This window comes from Mustela erminea, chromosome 2 (genome assembly GCF_009829155.1).
Source record: "Mustela erminea isolate mMusErm1 chromosome 2, mMusErm1.Pri, whole genome shotgun sequence".
Classification (NCBI taxonomy): Eukaryota; Metazoa; Chordata; class Mammalia; order Carnivora; family Mustelidae; genus Mustela; species Mustela erminea.
The window spans coordinates 15,802,559-15,821,204 of record NC_045615.1 but is presented as its reverse complement, the minus strand read 5'-3'; the positions used below and the strand labels follow the sequence as shown (position 1 = coordinate 15,821,204).

The 18,646-nt window shown below is 46.4% G+C and overlaps 1 protein-coding gene across 2 annotated transcripts in view; it reads right to left on the bottom strand.

Moving 5' to 3' along the window:
* SCARA5 (scavenger receptor class A member 5) overlaps positions 1-18,646 on the bottom strand; it is a 120,118-nt gene that overhangs the window by 86,508 nt on the left and 14,964 nt on the right. For both annotated transcript variants that reach the window (XM_032332327.1, XM_032332328.1), the window contains exon 3: positions 4,110-4,238. In XM_032332327.1, coding sequence (XP_032188218.1) covers positions 4,110-4,238 — 129 coding nt within the window. The remainder of the gene's footprint in view (positions 1-4,109; positions 4,239-18,646) is intronic.

Sequence of the window (18,646 nt, the reverse complement as noted above, 5' to 3'; positions counted from 1 at the left end):
AGTCAGAGCCTCCCCACCCCCTCCTTTACACAAGCAGGCGCTCCTCTGGCAAATAGCAGTGGCCACATCACACTGTCCTAACGTGTATGTGTGCTGATTGCTGATGATTTTAAACCCTCCCAGAGTAGAAATCACATCTCATTATCCTTTTTCTTCCCATGCTACAGACTGAATGTTTGCATCCTCCCGAATTCATAGGTTGAGATCCTAACCCACAATACCTAACCTAACCCATGTCACAGGAACTCTCCCTGTTCCAGCTCTGTAGTCTACATGGCCATAAAACTCCAGCTTCCTGAGAAATCAGAGACCGAGATGTTTGCTCTTCCCCCTTCTGCTATTACATTTTTACCGCAGGAACTGCAATTCCTTAGTAGTGTCATGACAGGAGCAAGGTGGAAGATGTTGTTCTTCATGACCATCCCTTGTCACCACGGTGATGTCCCTGAATAGTCATGAATAACAGTGAACCTCCTCTAACACTTTCACTCCATCACATCTTCCCTAAATTGCTGGACCAAGGACCTCATAACCCCATGACCATCCATTCTCAACTCTCTTGTTCATGAACATAAGCCCAATGGTCAATATTGTCCCAAACTGAACGTGAAACACAACAAGCACATAATAGGGAGCCATCAGTCCAGGTCATAAGCAATGACTTGAAGAGATGGAAAATCTTAGAGGAATTTCAGGGTGGGAAGAAGGGACTGACGCAGCCTCCTTGAGAGATGTTGGAAGGCTGTGTGCATAAAACCTGGAAATATTATGGGAACATCAGGAAAGTTCCTAAGAGGATGCTGGTCAGGAATGGATAGGTAGATGGTGGGTAGAAAGCCCAAATGAGAAAATAGTTTGGGTGAAAATAATTTAAATCCAGATGGCTGGATCAGACAGGGGAAGCAAAGATGATGCATAAATAGGAGGTATAGTATTTACCTTCTATTTCAAATACTTGGATGAAGAGATGAACTGAGACAAGTCTCCTAGGAGGTTTTATAAGAGTAATATTGTTCTGTAGTTAGGCTATAATTTCACAATACTGAAACATGGTAAGAGCAAGCATTTGTCAGACATGGTACTTGGTTGCAGTGGATGATTTTGTCATCCAGTAGTAGGATGTATGATCTCTGCGTCAACAAGGAGGCCTTGAAATCTGAGAGTGGTTCAGACAGAGATCCTCCCGTGTCAGTCAGCCTGGGCTACTAAAAAAAATACCAAGTGGCTTAAACAGCAGACATTTATCAGTCAGAGTTGTGGAGACCAGGAAAGTCTAAGATCAAGGAGTGAGCTGATTTGGTTCCCGGTAAGGGCTGTGTTCCTAGCTTACATATGACTCCTTTCTTCTGTGTCCTCACTTAGGAGATCTTTCTCTCTCTCCCTCCTTTCCCTTTCCACCTTCCTCACCCATCTCTTCTTATAAGGGTACTAATTTATCATGAGGCCTCTGCTCTCATGACTTAATAACCTCTCAAAGGCCCACCTGCAAATACCATCATATTAAAGGATACGACCTCAACATATAAATTTGGGGGCGGGGGCACAATTCAGTCCTTAGCACCTCTTGTGCAAGGCAACCTTGGCAGGACAATGAAGAACATGTTCTGTCCAAGGTGGGGAAGCAGCCACAACAGAACTAATGCAAGGCCAGGTAGGCTCTGGTTTACACTGAATCATAGATCTCCTCATGGTTTTGATATTTTCATAAAAGGAGCACCAATGGAGGTCTTCAATCAGGGTAATCTGAAGAAACTTCCTACCTAAGGTCAGGTAGGATCTCCTTAAAGAACCCTAGAATTGTTCACCACATTCCTAAGTCTCCTCCCTGGGGGAGAGGCAGCTGGTGACTATATTTTTCATTGGCCACCCTCACCGAGCCCCTCCCAGGGGCCCACATGATTTTCTAGACAAGGACCTGGGGAAGGGACAGAGCCAAGAGATAAAGTATGATGCTCTGTTTCATCAGATTAGTTCAAATCTACCCCAAACTATCATGCCACACAGGCAATCTGGTACCCAGAAACTTAAGGCTCAAAGGTAATCACAATGATCAATATCCTCCCCAGGGTTCCACACAGAATAGCTAATGAGGCATGGCAACATTTTGGTTAGATTGGAAAACCATGTTCTACCCTCCCTTCTGAAACTTCCAGGATGTCATCATAAATCCCATTCAACCTCCGAGTTGACTAAGCCAGGAGGAAAGTCTTTCTGCATCATGCCAGGCAGCACTACTTGTTAGGAACTCTCCTCTATTTTGAATGGGAATCTGCGTCCTTACAATATCACCCATTTGTCTACTTCTACCCTCTGAGGCCACACAGAACACGCCTGTTCTTTTCCATATGGCAACCCTCCAGGCACTAGACAAGAACCTTCCTTCCCTGGCAGGTCTCATCTTCCCAAGAGATGATGCCTTCCAGGCCTTCCAGGCTCCAGAGACCTGCCCCAGGGTCCCCATCTGTCTGGCTTTCTCTTCGAGACCCTCTTTTGTCACCTAAAAGTTCCTATTCAGCAGAGGGATTGTAATACCATAGCCTAGCTTTCCTGCTGGGCTGAAACGGTTTCCAAAAATTCTGGAAATTTGTTATGGTTGTGGCTGCCAAGACCACAAAACCCAGATCCCAATCTCCCACTGAGCAGCCCAAGAACATGTTCAAGTCATCCTCTGGCTGGATATTAGCCCTGGGTCCTTGAGATGAATCATGAGTTTCTCTCATTGTTGCTGTTGGCCGCCCCCCCCCCTCCACTCCCAGGTCAATGGGTGGTGGGACACACAATACCCCTAATGATGCCCTTTGCCCTGAGTGTAGAACCCCGAAGGTGAAGGCCACATTGAACATCCCATTATAGGGCCCAGCTGACTATGCTCACTTGACAGGAAGTAGGACAAGACCAGTGAGGTCCAGGGCATCTGCCTCACGATGTCCAGTGAAGGGTCATCTGCAAGTGCTTAACCTCCAGATCCCTGTCCTAGAGTTCACTCAAGGACCCCACCCTCAACAGTCAAAGTCATCTCAGCCTGGCCAGCCGCCTTGCTCTGACTAACCCCCTCCATGCAACACCCACACTTGCACCATGTGCGCCTCCTGTAGATGACCACAGCATTTGCTGTGTCAAAATATGGTCCCCGTCATCAACCCTATCCCATTCTACCTTAGGACAGGGCTCTATCTGTGTTCCTTTGCTTTGTTTCCCAATTGGGAGCTCCCTGAAAAAAGCCCATGGGTCTTATTTGGCCGTGTCTCCACTCCTAGCATGGAACCTGACACAAAGCAGGCACCCATGTAGGACAGGTGAGGGTGAAATAAATGATCCCTTGGCTTTACTTTATCAACACCTACATACCTCTATTGAGAAAGGTGGGTGGGAGTCAGGAGAGACTACCACAACCTCTGTCTATATCTGTTACACCATCTATAGCATAGTGGGGTAACCTGTGAGTGGTGAGCTGGGCTGCTCAAAACAGCGGGGTCCTCCATTTGATCCCTTTCTAAGTCCATGAGCTCTGCATTGTCTTGCCATAGAATGTGCTCCCAATTCCAGCATATGACCAGCCTGTCTTGTAGATGGAAACCAGAGAGAAGAACCCAACTTGCCTGGAGCAAACCCATCCCACTCCCAGTAATTGCAAATGGTGTATTATGACAACAGGTGTATTATGACTCTGATTAGCCTTAGCAGCAAAATGTCTCATGACTATCTTCATCATCCTCAGGAAAAGGGACTTAGCCGTCTCTGTGCAAACCACAGCACAGTGCTCCACAGAGGACCAGTGTGATGGACAAGTCCCATGGTGATGTGGGAAAAGTCAAAAGCCACTGGGAACAGACAGGTCTCTGCTCCTGGACTCAGGATTTCCCAAGATCACATAGCCCCTGCCAACATCTAATCCCACATGAAATGGGCAATGCTGCTAAGAGTTCGCTCGTCTGAAATACCAGCCAGTGTCCTTCTTCGTGGTTTCCATGGTGACAGGCGCAGTGGTCGGGCTTATGACTAGGGAAATGAAGAGCAGAGGCCCCACCTCTCGGGCTCCCATCTGTTCTTGCTCCCCGCACACCTCCTGCTGCATGCTTAAAGGTCAGACCAGGAGAGGGTGCCCTTACCTGCTAAGATGAAGATGCCCACGAGAATCAGGAAGACCAGAAGGTAGAGCCCGAGGACTGCATGCTTCAGGGCTGACAGGGAGCCCAGCTGGGTGCAGCAGCCTCCTGTTCGTCGCTTGTGGCATGGACCTAGACAATAAAGGTAAGAAGAGGAGAGAAAAATGAAACACTTGAATAACCCATAGTGTTTTTTTTTTTTCTTTTGGTCTCATCTCTCCTGGTGCATGGAGATGCTCACACAGAACCTCTCATACACCTTCTGCACATCTGTAAAGCAGCTGTAATGATGGGGAACTTTCCAGAACACGACAAGCTTTTGAGCTTTTGACTCTCCTCCCACCTTCTGCATTCATAAACGAGCCAGACAGGCATGCCCACAGCTCATATGCCCAACAAACCCACTCTCCTGGAGCTAGGAAAAGCAGGAGAAAAAGCTCAGATAGGCTGCAATATGTGTTCTTTACAAAACCATCACTGTCCCATGGAACCCAGAGAATATGGAGGAAATTTAAAATGGAGGTTGCAAACTTTAACGTCTACAGAGGCCAGAAAGGGAGGGAAATGAGCAAACTGGGTCACGTGGGCCTGGGGAACCTGACAGCTCACACCCAGTATGGTAGAGGTTGTGATGGAGGGGTAAGGGCCAGGTGTTGCCAGACAGAATTTTCAAGACAAGCCAGAAGCAATTTTGAGAAATTGCCCTACTTTTAAAGTGTTGACAACTAAAATAATAATAATACAAAAGACAAAAAACTTACAAAACACTAGGGAATGTAAACAAAACATGCTTACATGCCAGATCTGACCACCCGTTAGCAACCACAGGTTTAGATTAACGAGAAGACATAGTAACTTCATTCCGTGAAACTACATGAGGCTCATGAGCTTCTGGCCAATACGGAACGGCAAAAAATATCAGTGCTCTACAGGACCTCATGGATCTGTTAGTCCAACCCCTTCAGTTTACAGATGGACTCCTCCTTCGAGGCATGCTTCTCAGATGGCCAGGGCAGAGGCCGGGAAGTCACTAACTTCCACCTGCTTCATCCATGGACTGTGGAAAGAAGAGAGGTTGTCTTGCCCTAACTTCCAGCAGGGCAGGCAGGAATTGGTAGGGGGCATCTTTCCCAAAACTTGCATGCCTCTATTATGATTATTCTCCCTCTCCTGGGATGGACAACGTTGCTAACTAACTGGAGTGTGCTAGACGTGGAGGAAGATGTGGAGGAGAAAAAAGTCAAAATAAATGATATTATGAAATGTTTATTTATTTTTAACATTTTTCCAAAGATTTTATTTATTTATCTGAGAGAGCAAGAAAGTAAGAGCACAAGGGAAGAGGGGGGAGGGAAAAGCAGACTCCCTGCTGAGCAGGGAGCCGGATGTGGGACTCAATCCCAGGACCTTGGGATCATGACCTGAGCCCAAGGCAGATGCTTAACCAACTGAGCCACCCAGGTGCCCCTCTGAAATGTTTTTAAAGATGTAATGATGTTTGTGATTCCTTGGCAACTGGGGGTTTGCTAGTGAGATGCTTCAAGGGTTACTCATTACCTCTCAGGTACCATGATCACCTCTGGGGCCTTTGGGAGGTTTGGTTACTGAGAGCAAGAGGATAGGTGACCACACTTGTGTCCTGGCTCCCCAGAGGTAGTGTTGAGTAAAGAACATTTTCCCACTCACTTACTCCATTTCACTAAAAATACTGCTGCTCAAACAGCTAAGTAGAACAATTACATAATAATTCCATAAAACATCGGGTACAATTTGGAGCAAGTTGTTAAAGAAATACAAAGTCAAACACCATTCTCATCACCCCTTAACTGTTAGCAAATTTTGAAAAGTTAACCTGCTTTTCCTCTAAGACTCGAGAAGAGTACATTTTTTTTAACTTCCCTTAAGTCTCCTTTTCCAGAATGTTCTATCCCTTTTACACAACAGACTCTATAAGCGGTTTTGCTCCTGAATCTGAAGGGTTCTTGTTGCATTTTGCCTTTTGTTGTTGTTGTTCTCATGAGAGCTGCTGGGTCCCTGGTTGCAACTTATTAGAGATGAGGCTGTTTTCCTAGAGTCAGAATGGGAGGCACAGCATTGGATACTAAACAAATACAAGTTCTTGCTATCCTGACAACTGTCCCAGCCCTCCTGCTCTACTTCCCGCTTCCTCTTTAGATGATGCCAGTGACCACCTAACTGCTGCGACATGCTGAAATGCCATTATCCTGATGTTTATCCCAAACCAATCTTGGGCTCTTCCTTCATTGCCTTTGTTGGGGAAAACTGCAATGATCTAGTTCTATTTTTTCCCATCAAGAAAGAAAGGTTCCCTTCCCTTTTATCCGAGGCTTCTGTTTAATAACCAGCACTCACTTGTGACAGGTCCCTTCATCAACTAATGCACAACACAGGCCTCCTCTTCTTAGAGAGCATCTTTTTTTTTTTTTTTTTTAGCAAGACTCAACTTTGTACATTAAACAAAATCTGCCTTCAGTATAACATATAAGAATTTCAAACAGAGATTCTCCACAAATGCATTAGACAAGCAGAATGTGAATGATTCTGGCAAGTTAGCTAGAGAATGTGATTGTAAGGGGAAAAAAAAAGATGATTCAGGGGAAAGACAAGTTACTAAGTCTGCTTAAAACACATTTACTGACTTTTTAAAGTAATGTGGCAGCAGCATGTTAGCTGGGTAAACCATTTAAATTATTTAGGCTTATTGGAAGATTAAAAACACTCCAAAATGATATAGTCAATAAAACCAAGGCAAAAAATATGTTCACTTATTTGTTAAAAAAAAAAAAGAAAAGAAAAGAAAAATGTAAAAACATGGAGGACATTTACATGCATATTACTAAGTGAAAGAAGCCAACCTGAAAAGGCTACATGCTTTATGATTCTACATGACATTCTGGAAAAGGCAAGGTCTAAAGGGAGGATGAATAGGAGGAGAAGACAGGATTTTGAGGGTAGTGAAACTACTCCATATTATACAATAATGATGGATACATATCATTGTATGTTTGTCTAAACCCATTGAATACATAACACCAAGGGTGAATCCTAACATAGACTATGTGGACTTTCAGTGATAGGGATGGGTCAATGTAAGTTCATCAGTTTCAGCAAATGGACCACGCTGGTGGGGGATGTTGAGAGAGGCTGTGCATGTGTGGAGGCAGGGAGTATAAGGGAATGCTCTGTACTTCCCACTTAATTTTGCTGTAAACCTAAAACCACTCTGAAAAAATAAAGTCTATTTAAAAAACAAAAGTGTTGACATGGATTCTTGAGTTAAAAACTTTCACAGGCATTTACTGACCACCCACTATCAATTGCCCTACTGTGGTAGCCAGCCTTCAAGATGGCTCTCGTTGAACCCTATCCCTTATGTAGTCTCCTTCAGCACTGCACCAGGATTTGGTTGGTGTGACCCACAGAAGTGATAGTATGTCACTTCTGAGATTGCACAAAAGACACAGTGGCTTCTCCTTACTCACTTTCTCTCTCTTGGAACATCCATTCAGGGGAAAACCAGAAGTATGTCATGAACACCCAATGAAAAGATTACTTGGTAAGGAACTGAGACCCATGTCGGTAAGCCTGGGAGCAGATCCACCAGCCAAATCAAGCCTTTGATAACCACACTCTGACCAAGATCTTGCCAGCAGTCTCATGAGAGACCATGGGCCAGAACCAAGCTAAGACGCTCCCAGATTCATGCCAGATTATATGTAAACACATATATACGTAAACATATAACTTGGATCTGAAAAAGTAGACAAAAATCTTGGCTTTCCTTGCAAACCCATGGCTTCCTCAGAAACTGGGATAATAAATCTTTGTTATTTTAAGTTGCTAAGTTCTGGAGTAACTTGTTATGCAGCAACAGATAGCTAATACACTTCTGACAGACACCATAAAAGGCAGACGACAAGCTGCATGAGGGAGAGACAGTGTCATCCTGTTTGCTTCCATCTTCCCAGTTCCTAGCCCAGGGCCCAGCACATAGCAGGCATTCAAAATATTTGTTGAATGAGAAATTAAAATATGGCCGCCACCCTTCAGAGGCTCACATCTGAGGGGAAGAAGGCATGTCAACAGGCATCGGTTACACAGGTGTGAACGAAACTGGGATGGAATAGAGGGATAGCCCAAGTCCAGTGTTGCGTGGCAGAGACAGTGACTCATTCTGTGTGGGGTTCCCAGATTGTGCATGAAGAAGGCAGCCACTCAGCAGGGCTGAGAAGGACAGGCCTTTCTAGATGAGTTAGAATCCACTATCTTCCCCATCAGCATCATCGTCTGATTTACAGCTATTATTAATTTGAAAACTGTGACTTTAAGAAGGAAACTTTCTTCCTCCATGTGAGAACAGTTATGAGCAAAGCGGCAGGCAAAGCTGTTAGTTATTAAACATAGCTGTTGTTTGCCGACATGGTCGCACACAAGACCAGATCGAGGGAGAAAATGGCACACACACACAAAACAAACAAACAAAAAACTCTTCCAAGATCTAGGGGAATCAAAGAGAAAGGTTTTTCCATCTTGTCGGAGCCTCCTGAAGAGTGGATGGCTTTGCAGGAGATCAGAAAACCAAGAGAAGGGGGCTTGGGGAGGGCAAGACCAGTGGCTCCAAGGAAACAAGTAGAAACCAAAAAATAAATGCACAGTGACTTGCAGAGCCGGCCCCTGAGTGCCCAGGCTGGAAGATGTTGTTTATCTCAGCATGGGGCCTATGGCTTCCTGATCAGCTGGAAGCAGATCCATGGTTTCCCCACCCCCAGACATTCTGTCTGCATATTGCCTGCACAATTTTGCCACAGTCCAGTATCTCTAGGCTGTTATTTAATTAGTCACTCTTTTTTTTTTTTGAGCTTTCACTTATTTGTGAAGGACACTTTGTATCATTGTAAGTGGACAATTAGTATCTTCCTATGACACATTAAAATAAATCCCCTAGCTATTGAAAAAACAAATTAATACCTATATATCGTTTAAAGTTCTCTTGAGCATGACTGTACTGTATATAGCCACATTCTGAGAAATACCGATTTCTGTAAGAGTAATTAAATCACAGTACAACAGCAAACTGCAAGATGAAATTGGTTTCATTTATAGAGAAGGAGAATTCTTTTATAGAGAAGCAAAGCCAAACTTTTTAGATGTTCAAGATTAAGAATATTCTAGGGGCCACCTTGGTGGCTCAGCTGGTTAAACAGCTGACTCTTGATTTCGGCTCAGGTCGAGATCAAAGGGTCCTAGGTTTGAGACCCACATCGGGCTCCTAGCTCAGCATGGAGACTGCTTGAGGATTCTCCCTCTCCCTCTGCCCTCCTCCCCGCTTGCACTATTTCTCTCTCTCTCAAAAAAACAAATCTAAAAAAAAAAAAAAGACTCTAGAAGGTAGAACATTAGGGATTAGGTGCCACTAAAAAAATGATGTCAGAACCTTGCCCACATTGCTAGCACTAACCTCATTATTCACAATTGTCTATTTATACCTATTTGCCAACGTGTCTAAAAGGTCCTCTGGGGGCAAGGTGGGTCTCATTGACTGCTCTCTACCTCTCAACCAGCACACAGCAGGACCACAATAAGATTCTTTGCAAGACTGAAGACATGTGTAAACCATTTATTTTTGCTGCAAAGGTCCTGTCTTACATTTGTCTTACGCGAATAGTTGATACATTTCTGATGGCTGTGAAAACACATTTTGGGGCAAAAATTTGGTCTTAAAATTAAATTAAACAAAATCTTGGCTTTCCTTGCACACCCACAACATCAGATTGCCACGTAGAGCCCATGTAGGTAAACTGTGGGAGCAATTCATTAGGGCTGAACTGACGCTAATCCTGGCTGAGTAGGGCAATCGTGCATGGAACTTCTTAGCCATCCTGGGGCCTCAACCCCACCCCTGTATCTTCTGATTCTGATTCCAGATGAAATCACACATCTATGGCACTGAGATACAGTTTGGGAGTAAAGCATTTGTCATATCAAAAGAGAATGTGAAGACACATTCTTGGAAAATCCATGAAAGCCTCACTATTGTAAGAGCTTAGTTTAGATCTTTAATTCTGATTCCTTTTTAATAAGACACATTCAGATGTGGTTCTCTCAAACAGCTTTATTATTCCCAGGTTAAAAGTGTGAAGGTTCCTTTTAATCATGGCAACGAGAGTCTCCCCGCCTCCCTGATCCTGCAAAGAGTTTGGGCTCAAGTACTGTGTGCTAAGGGTGGGGAGGGGCATGGGAGCAAGTGTTAAGGAACAGAAAAGAAAAATTTATCTCTAAGCCACTCATCCCCAGACTGCTGAGCTGAGAAAGAGACAGTCCCTGGTGTCAGGGACACACTGTGGTGGGAGTCTTCGCAATTCTGATTTCCCGTTTCTTCATACACTTGCAGGGGGAAAGCATGAGTTTGGGGCCCTGTAGAGGTGGGTTCAAAGCCTGCCTCTGTCTTGTTAACTGTGAGACAAGGGAAAACATTCTGAGCTATCTCTGTCATCAGTTTAGCCTTTCCTTGAAAAAAATAGGTTTTCAATTTCTTTCTTTTTTTTTTTTAAGATTTAATTTATTTATTTGACACAGAGAGATCACAAACAGGCAGAGAGGCAGGCAGAGAGAGAGGGAGGGAAGCAGGCCCCCTGCTGAGCAGAGAGCCCAATGTGGGACTCGATCCCAGGACCCTGAGATCACGACCTGAGCTGAAGGCAGCGGCTTAACCCACGGAGCCACCCAGGCGCCCAGGTTTTCAATTTCTTAATCATAAGTATAGTGCATTTGGGGAGTTATCTGTTTGAATTTATTTTCCTCCCATTTAAAAAAATACAAATTGATAAAAGTGAGTATTTACTTCATTCCAAAGAACTGGGATCCAAACAACATAGAAAACAGGATGCAAGTGATTCAGCGGTCACCTACTTCAGTTTTACCAACAACAAACACTCCAGTCATTTTCCTTTTGTTCTCTTCGGTCCCACAGTTCATAAACAGTAGTTGGAAATAAGGGTTGATTCCTGGGAGGGACCTCCGGGCTCATCTCATCCAAGGATCTTGTTAAAACCACCCAAGGCTGACTTCATCATCCTCACTCTGGTTACTCACCACTCACATTGTTCATTGTACTCGGCAGCCCCAAATAACCTCTGTCTTTGAAGCTGCTGTCCCTTTCTGGCTTGAATGTGCACCACTCTTTGCTTTCCCTCGGTAAAGGGAAGAGGAGGGTGTGAGGCAGAGACACCACGGGGGAGAGCCATGCACCAGCCCTCGAACCTGACCTAAGTCTGGGAGGGTCCTGAACCACCAGCTGCTGGGAGGGTCCTGAACCACCAGCTGCTGTCCAGAGGACACTAGTCACCTGTGCCTGGTGGCCCCACAGATCTGAGTCCCCGAGGCAGATAAGGGTGACAGGCAAAGGTGACCACGGTCTTCTGCATGATCAGATGAGTCTGAGACATTCACATCCATTTCTAGAAAATGGAGCTGCGTGGAGGGCAGGATGGCCAGAGCTAATTCAGTGTAGATGCTGTGATGATCCAGGACAGTTTCTTCTCATACTTCTAGAGATATCTTGCAATTTTGTAATGTCCCTACAGTATTTGTTATTGTTCTCAGTCCCTATCTATTTCCCACGTTACTCTGCATAAAAATTCTTGAAAACAAGGGCTTGGGTGCTTATTTTCAGTAGGAGGAAAGTGGGAGGAGGAAGGGACTCTGGCTGGGGCGCCTATTATTTTGCAGCTGGGCTGAGGAATGGAGAGAGAAAGCCAGGTGGGAGGGGAGATGAGGGCAGTCAAGGTGAGCTGGCCGGTCTCAGGGACCCAGGAGGAAGGGAGGGGCCACGGAGTCCCCAGGAAGCAGCAGTGGGTCCTGGGCCAGTAGAAGATGCCCTGCTCTTGACATACATGGCAGGGCATGGATTAGAAGAAATGCTGTCAGTGCAGTCACTCAAACAGCGGGCTTAGGGTTCTGCCTAAATTCAGGCCAAAAGACACTCCTACAGAGTGGCCCTGGGTCCCTCTCGAAAAGATTCCCAATTTTTCTCCTGGCCCCTTGACAGAGGAAATAAGTCATCTGATGATGTGTTTGCAGTGTGGAAGCCAGGGCTCAGCTCTGTTCAGTTGTAAGTCCCTGCTCTTCCCCGGTTGCTGGTGGTGCCGGCTGGTCGCCTTGATCTGGTGAATGGGTCCAGCCTCAGGGCAGGAATGGATACATTTAACAACCCGTCTCATTCCCCCAATGCCCCCAGTTAAGTTGGGAGGGCCATCTGGGTATCTGGTTTGGAAGAGGAAGGCTAAGATCCCAACGCATGCCACCTGTACGGGACCGAGCAGGAAGTGTCCCTGAAACCTACAGGCTCAGTAGCCTCCAGCTCGTGGCCTCAGCTGGAAAACAGCTGGCTGAGCCGCCAAAGGGGTTCAGTGGATCAGAGCGAAGACGATGGACCTCAGATCCACTCACCCTTTGTCACCTGCTAAGGCCTGGAACCAGCAACAGTTATCATCATAGAGCTTTGTTGGGAAACTGGCCAATTAAGGTACAGGTAATAATGTGAACAGTCATATCCATAAATCAATTCACAAAAATACAGATTCGCAGGGCATCAGCTCCCGGAGATCAGTGTCTGTGACTCATTTCTGCATCTCACAGGTCCTGGCCCATAGAGCGGGAGCTCAGTTAACATCTATTGGCTGTTTGTGGTCAAATGACACTCATCAACGAAATGCAGACTTACTGGGTAAACCAAACCACTATTTAGACTTTTGTAATAGCCATGTTTTCTAGTTTCTGTATTTGATACTTAAACATCCTGGGGCCTTGCTGACTGCGGAGACTGCCCCTCCCAGGGATGGTCCAAAGAAAGACACTCGCCTGCCGGCAAGCCCTTCCTGTGCAGACCACCCAGACAACAGCCCATATGACCGACCACTACCTCCTTTACCACTTCCTCCCTCCAGACTACTGAGCACCTACCCTTTCAGCCCAGAGCTGGGTACCAGACAACCAGGGACAGCTGTAGGTCGCAGAGTCCACCGAAATGATTCAAGCTATTGCATCCCAAGCTCACTCACACTGCCTCACCCACCCAAATCCTTCTGTGACATGAGGTGGTGTGAGCAACAAACTATCTTTTTTTTTTTTTAATTTATTTCTTTTTAATTTTTTTAAAGAGACAGAGAGCAAGTGGGTGGGGAGGGGCAGAGGGAGAGGGAGAAAGAATCTTCACCAGACTCCGTGCTCAGCTCAGAGCCTGTTGCAGGGCTCCATCTCACAACCCTGAGACCATGACCTGAGCTGAAATCAAAAGTCAAATGCTTAACTGACTGAGCCATCTAGGTGCCTCACAAACCATCTTTTCAATGGCAGTCCTCCCCTGACCTGTTGGCCTCACCATATGTGAATAATAATGACGCCTATAATTTATTTTATTTAAGATTTTATTTGTTTATTTGACAGAGAGAGAGAAAGAGCACAAGTAGGCAGAGCAGGATAGAGGAGCGGGAGAAGCAGGCTCCCCGCTGAGCAGAGAGCCCAACACAGGGTTCGATCCCAGGACTCCGGGATCATGACCTGAGCTGAAGGCAGACACCTAACTGACTAAGCCACCCAGGCTCCCCAAACCCTACATTTTAAAATTGCTTTGGAACCTCCAACAATGGGACACAACAGAATAACATCTTCCATCCCCACAAACACCTATTCTGGGCTGAGTGCTTAGGTAACATTAATTCTAAGCACAACAGCAATCACAAAGGCAAGTATTATTACTTTTGTCTTATAGATGATACAGCTGAGCCTCAGAGAGGTTAGGTAATTTACTCAAAGTGGCAGGGCTGGAATGTTTTGGCCTGTTGAAAGAAGATGTGCGGTCCAGGGCTGGGGTCCTGGTGCACATAATGGGGAAGTTAGGGGAAGGAGCCTAAGGACAGTGTATTCGTCCATTCAGCAACCATTTCTTGAGCAAGAGGTAATGGCTAAGACTGCTGATTCCCAGACTCCACCTGCATGGACCAGTTAGTCCGGCCATGGAAAGGGAAGCTCTGTTTCCCTCAGCTAGCCCGTGCCAGACCAATGACAAGTGCGTGCAGGAGAATGAGGAGAGCATGCAGGAAAACCCCGTGGCTGTCTCCCTTATCTCAGCTTTACCCCAACACAGGAACTGCAGCCAGGGAGCTTGCGGTAGGACTGATCCCCTAACCACTCAAGTCACCTTGGTACCCAAGTGCTGTTCCATCTCTGGGTTTCCTTCACTGATGGAATTTTGCCCCTCAAAAGAAGGGCATGTCACCTCCTAGAATCAAGGATCCAAACTAGCTACAAATAGGACGTTAGAACTTTAAACACTTCTCTAGAAATAGAGTTGTGAGAACAACCATTTATTCCTGACCATAAAACAGAACTCCTTTACCAGGAGGACCATCTGCAGAGGGCAGAGAAAGGGCACACTCAACAAGCCAAAGTCCCAGGGGCAGCCCTGGGCATCTGCAAGGCAGGCGGGCGGGCTCTTCTCATGTCCACATGTTCTCACGTACACGTCCACATCTACATCTTCTCATGTCCACATCCATCCACTGGCAAGACCACACCCTTCTTATCTCTATCCATCAACGCCCTTCAGGGACCCCTAATATAAGCCTAAATGTTAGAAGCAACGCCCCCTGGATACCCTGGAAATGCTTAACATACTTCAGATGTTGCATTTACATCTTAATCAATATCCTTAGGTCAGAGCTGCGGGGTCATCATAACTCTGGAATGAAGAAATGAATTCCCACACTTGGCAGAGTATATGGAAGTCAAACAGTACTGGAGAACCCAAAAGCCAAAATACAACTCACCAGGTAAGTGGGACAAGGTCAAGTTCACTTTCACTTATGGACAAACCATGAGATAATCTTCAAACAAAGAAGCTTTTTAAAAGCAAATTGTGCTCTATTAATCACTACGCAGAAAGAGCGGGCATACACTCTGGAAAACAGCATGGAGATTCCTCAAAAAGTTGAATATAGAGCAATCGCACTACTGGCTATTTACCCTAAAGATACAAACGTAGTGATCCGAAGGGGCACGTGCACCCGAATGTTTATAGCAGCAATGTCCACAATAGCCAAACTGTGGAAAGAACCTAGATGTCCATCAACAGATGAATGGATAAAGATCTCTCTCTCTCACACACACACACACACTGGAATACTATGCAGCCATCAAAACCCCCAAAATCTTGTCATTTGCAATGACGTGGATGGAACTAGAAGCTATTATGCTAAGTGGAAGAAACCAGAGAAACCAGAGAAAGACAATTATCATACGACCTCTCTGACACAAGGAATTTGAGAGGCAGGGCAGGGGATCATAGTGGGCAGGGAGGGCAAAAATGAAACAAGATGGGACTGGGGGAGGGAGACAAACTGTAAGAGACTCTTGATCTCAGGAATCAAACCGAAGGTTACTGAGGATGGCGAGAAGGGATAGGGTGGCTGGGTGATGGACATTGGGGAGAGTATGTGCTATGGTGAGTGCTGTGAATTGTACAAGACTGATGATTCACAGACCTGTACCCTGAAGCAAATAATACATTATATGTTAAGAAAAAAAGGTGGGGGGGAGAGCGGGCATAAACCAAGACTGTTCGTGCAAACTGGGGTGTATGGTCCTCATCAGGAAAGCCTGTCCTCAGTTTCCTTTGCCCTGAGTAACTCTCTTCAGTCTGCCCCTGCTGAGCCGATGGCTGCCATCTATCCCCTTTGGGTCTCTGGTATGTTCCTTTCCTAGTCCATCAGTTAGATTCCCTGTGCTCCCCAAGGTGACAGGTAGATGATAGAAACTAGCCCACACCCCGGTGTCGGGAGAGACCAGCAGCCAGCCCCCTCTCTGTATCCTCCTCTCTTAACCGCACTTTCTAAAGACAAGGCTTCTGCGTGGGCACTCGGAACATCTTGGGTTTCTTGACTTGAATGGATCTCAAGCTGAAAGCAGGAAGTGGGAAGGCCGAGGAGCACAGAGGCTTGGGGACACTGTGCGGAGGCTGGGACCATCACACGCCCCCTTCCCCCCCGCGCCCCAGCAGCTCTGTGAGCCTCACGTTAACCAGCAACCACGTCTGCAGGGCTGGGCCCCGTCCTCACAGCTGTGTTTATATCTTCCAGACCCCACGGCAGAATCTGCATACGGCAGTTAGACTCCAGGCCAGAAGTCCCACAAGGTAGTAGGGGCAGGGGCGCTGGGGGGGGCAAGGCACTTCTCTGACCTGAGAGGTTCGTGTCTGCCTTGAGGTTTGTGTCCCAGCCTTCCCTCTGAAGCCATTTAAGACCCTGTCCCTGTGCTCTGTCCAAGCCTACTTGCACTTTATCTATTTCCTGCCAACGTCACCTCTTGGAATAATTCATTCCATCTGTCTCCTGCATCGCTGCCATTTATTCCCACGGCCCCACCCTGGCTTCGTCATCCTCCAGAATGTCTCCACCTCTGAAACCTTAAACTCTAAGAACCCACGCTCCTAGGCCTCACTGCCACCAGCAGTGATGGTACAGGGGCCCCAAGTCCCGGCAGGGAGGGAAGGGTTGAGCTGCACAGAGGGTGGGGTTTAAGGACCACAGCCGGGGGTGGGGTTTAAGGACCACAGCCGGGTGTATTTGAATTAGGCTCCGCCTCTGACTGGCTGGGTGACCTTGGGCAGTTGACCTCATTGACCTCATCTAAGACTTCATCTTCTCATCCACAAACTGGGGATAATAATATGTACTGAGGTTGAACAGAGACAATATACTGAGGCCCCGAGCACAGGGCCTGCCTGTGCCATATGCCCACCGGGGGAGCCCCCATATAATCCCTCTATTATGATCACTTCTCACCATCCTGCTACCAGCCCCAACCCCTCTTGGACCTCCCCTGGCTTCCTCACCTTCACAAGAGCCAAAATGAACTCCAGAGCTGCTAAGGCAGTAGGATGAGGCCCCCCAACCCTGTCTACACGCCACGCTGATGGGCAGAGAGGTTGCCCTAGGACTCTGTGTGCTCCTGGCAAGACCCCTCCTACAAACACAGCCTCACCAACCGTTTCTGCTGAAACCAGCATGACCAGTCTCACCGAGTCCTGGGTCCTGACTTCCAGTGGCCCCACAGAAGCCCCAGAACCCCCTGGCCTCCCCATCACCCACGCAAATCCCCAAACAGCCTTGTTTATCCTCCTTTGGCCATTTATCAGCCCAGATACTGAAACCTTCCCACGGGACAGCCCTTGGACCTCCCAGCCTCTCCTCTAAAAAAATCTCTAATTTTGTCAACTTCTGCTTTGAATATTTCTTTCACTTTCTTCTTTTTGTTCTGATTGAAACCTATTTCCCTTGCCTTCCCAAGTGTGGCTTTCTCCCTCCTATTCTCATACAACTGGCCCAAGGGTGCCATAGGTGTTTTTCTTTGCTCCTCACTGCTATTTCCAGAACATTTTCTCCCCCCAATCTTGGACTCTCACATCACAACTGCACATTTCTTCTTGTTACTAAGGGACATCAGCTCACCCCTCCCCTCTCTGCTCTCACTCTCTCTCAGTCTCCATTTCAAACTCCTCCTGACCTCTTTTCCTCTCTTGATTTCAACCTCCGCCCTGACGCATTTGAAATGTGGGCCAAACTGAGCCGGGCTTGAAATGCAAAATACACAGTGGATTGTGAAGGCTCAGCATGGGAAAAAAAATAGAAATACTTCGATCGTTTTTTTATAGTGATTACATATCAAAATGATAATATTTTGGATATATTAGCGCAAATAAAATATATTCATGTATCTAAATTACTTTCATCTGTGTCTCCACATTTCAATGCCACTACTAGAAAGTTTAAAATTGCATATGTGGCTGACATTTCATTTCTATTGGTTTTGTCAATAATCGGAACTCTTTCTTTTTTTTTTTTTTAAAGATTTTATTTATTTATTTGACAGACAGAGATCACAAGTAGGCAGAGAGGCAGGCAGAGAGAGAGGAAGGAAAGCAGGCTCCCTGCTGAGCAGAGAGCCCGATGCGGGACTCGATCCCAGGACCCTGGGATCATGACCTGAGCTGCAGGCAGAGGCTCTAACCCACTGAGCCACCCAGGTGCCCTCGGAACTCCTTCTTAATCTCCATTTCAAATGTCCCACATTATTACCACCTCTCTTGTCTTCCTGAGGAGGACTCCCTCAAGAACTCTGACTCTGGCACTCCCTGACTTCACCTGGACCCTACTGCCTGCCCCCCGCCCCCTCTCCCATCTCCCCCCTCAGTCCTTCCTTCCTTCTTTTTCCCCACTTACATTTCATGATTTGTGTTATTTGCTTGCTAGACACACCTTCAATCTCTTTGCCTCTTTCTGGCATCCTCACACTTGGCAAAACTAAATCTGATTAGAGCTAACTCTGTGGCTCTGCCCTGCCTTTCACATAACTGAGCATAGCCAGAAACAGAAAACCACACTGCCAAGCTTGCTGGGATGACTTTAAGGTCGTGGCCGTTAGACCCAAGTGGGCTCTGATACTAACTAGGGGGTTGCCACCTG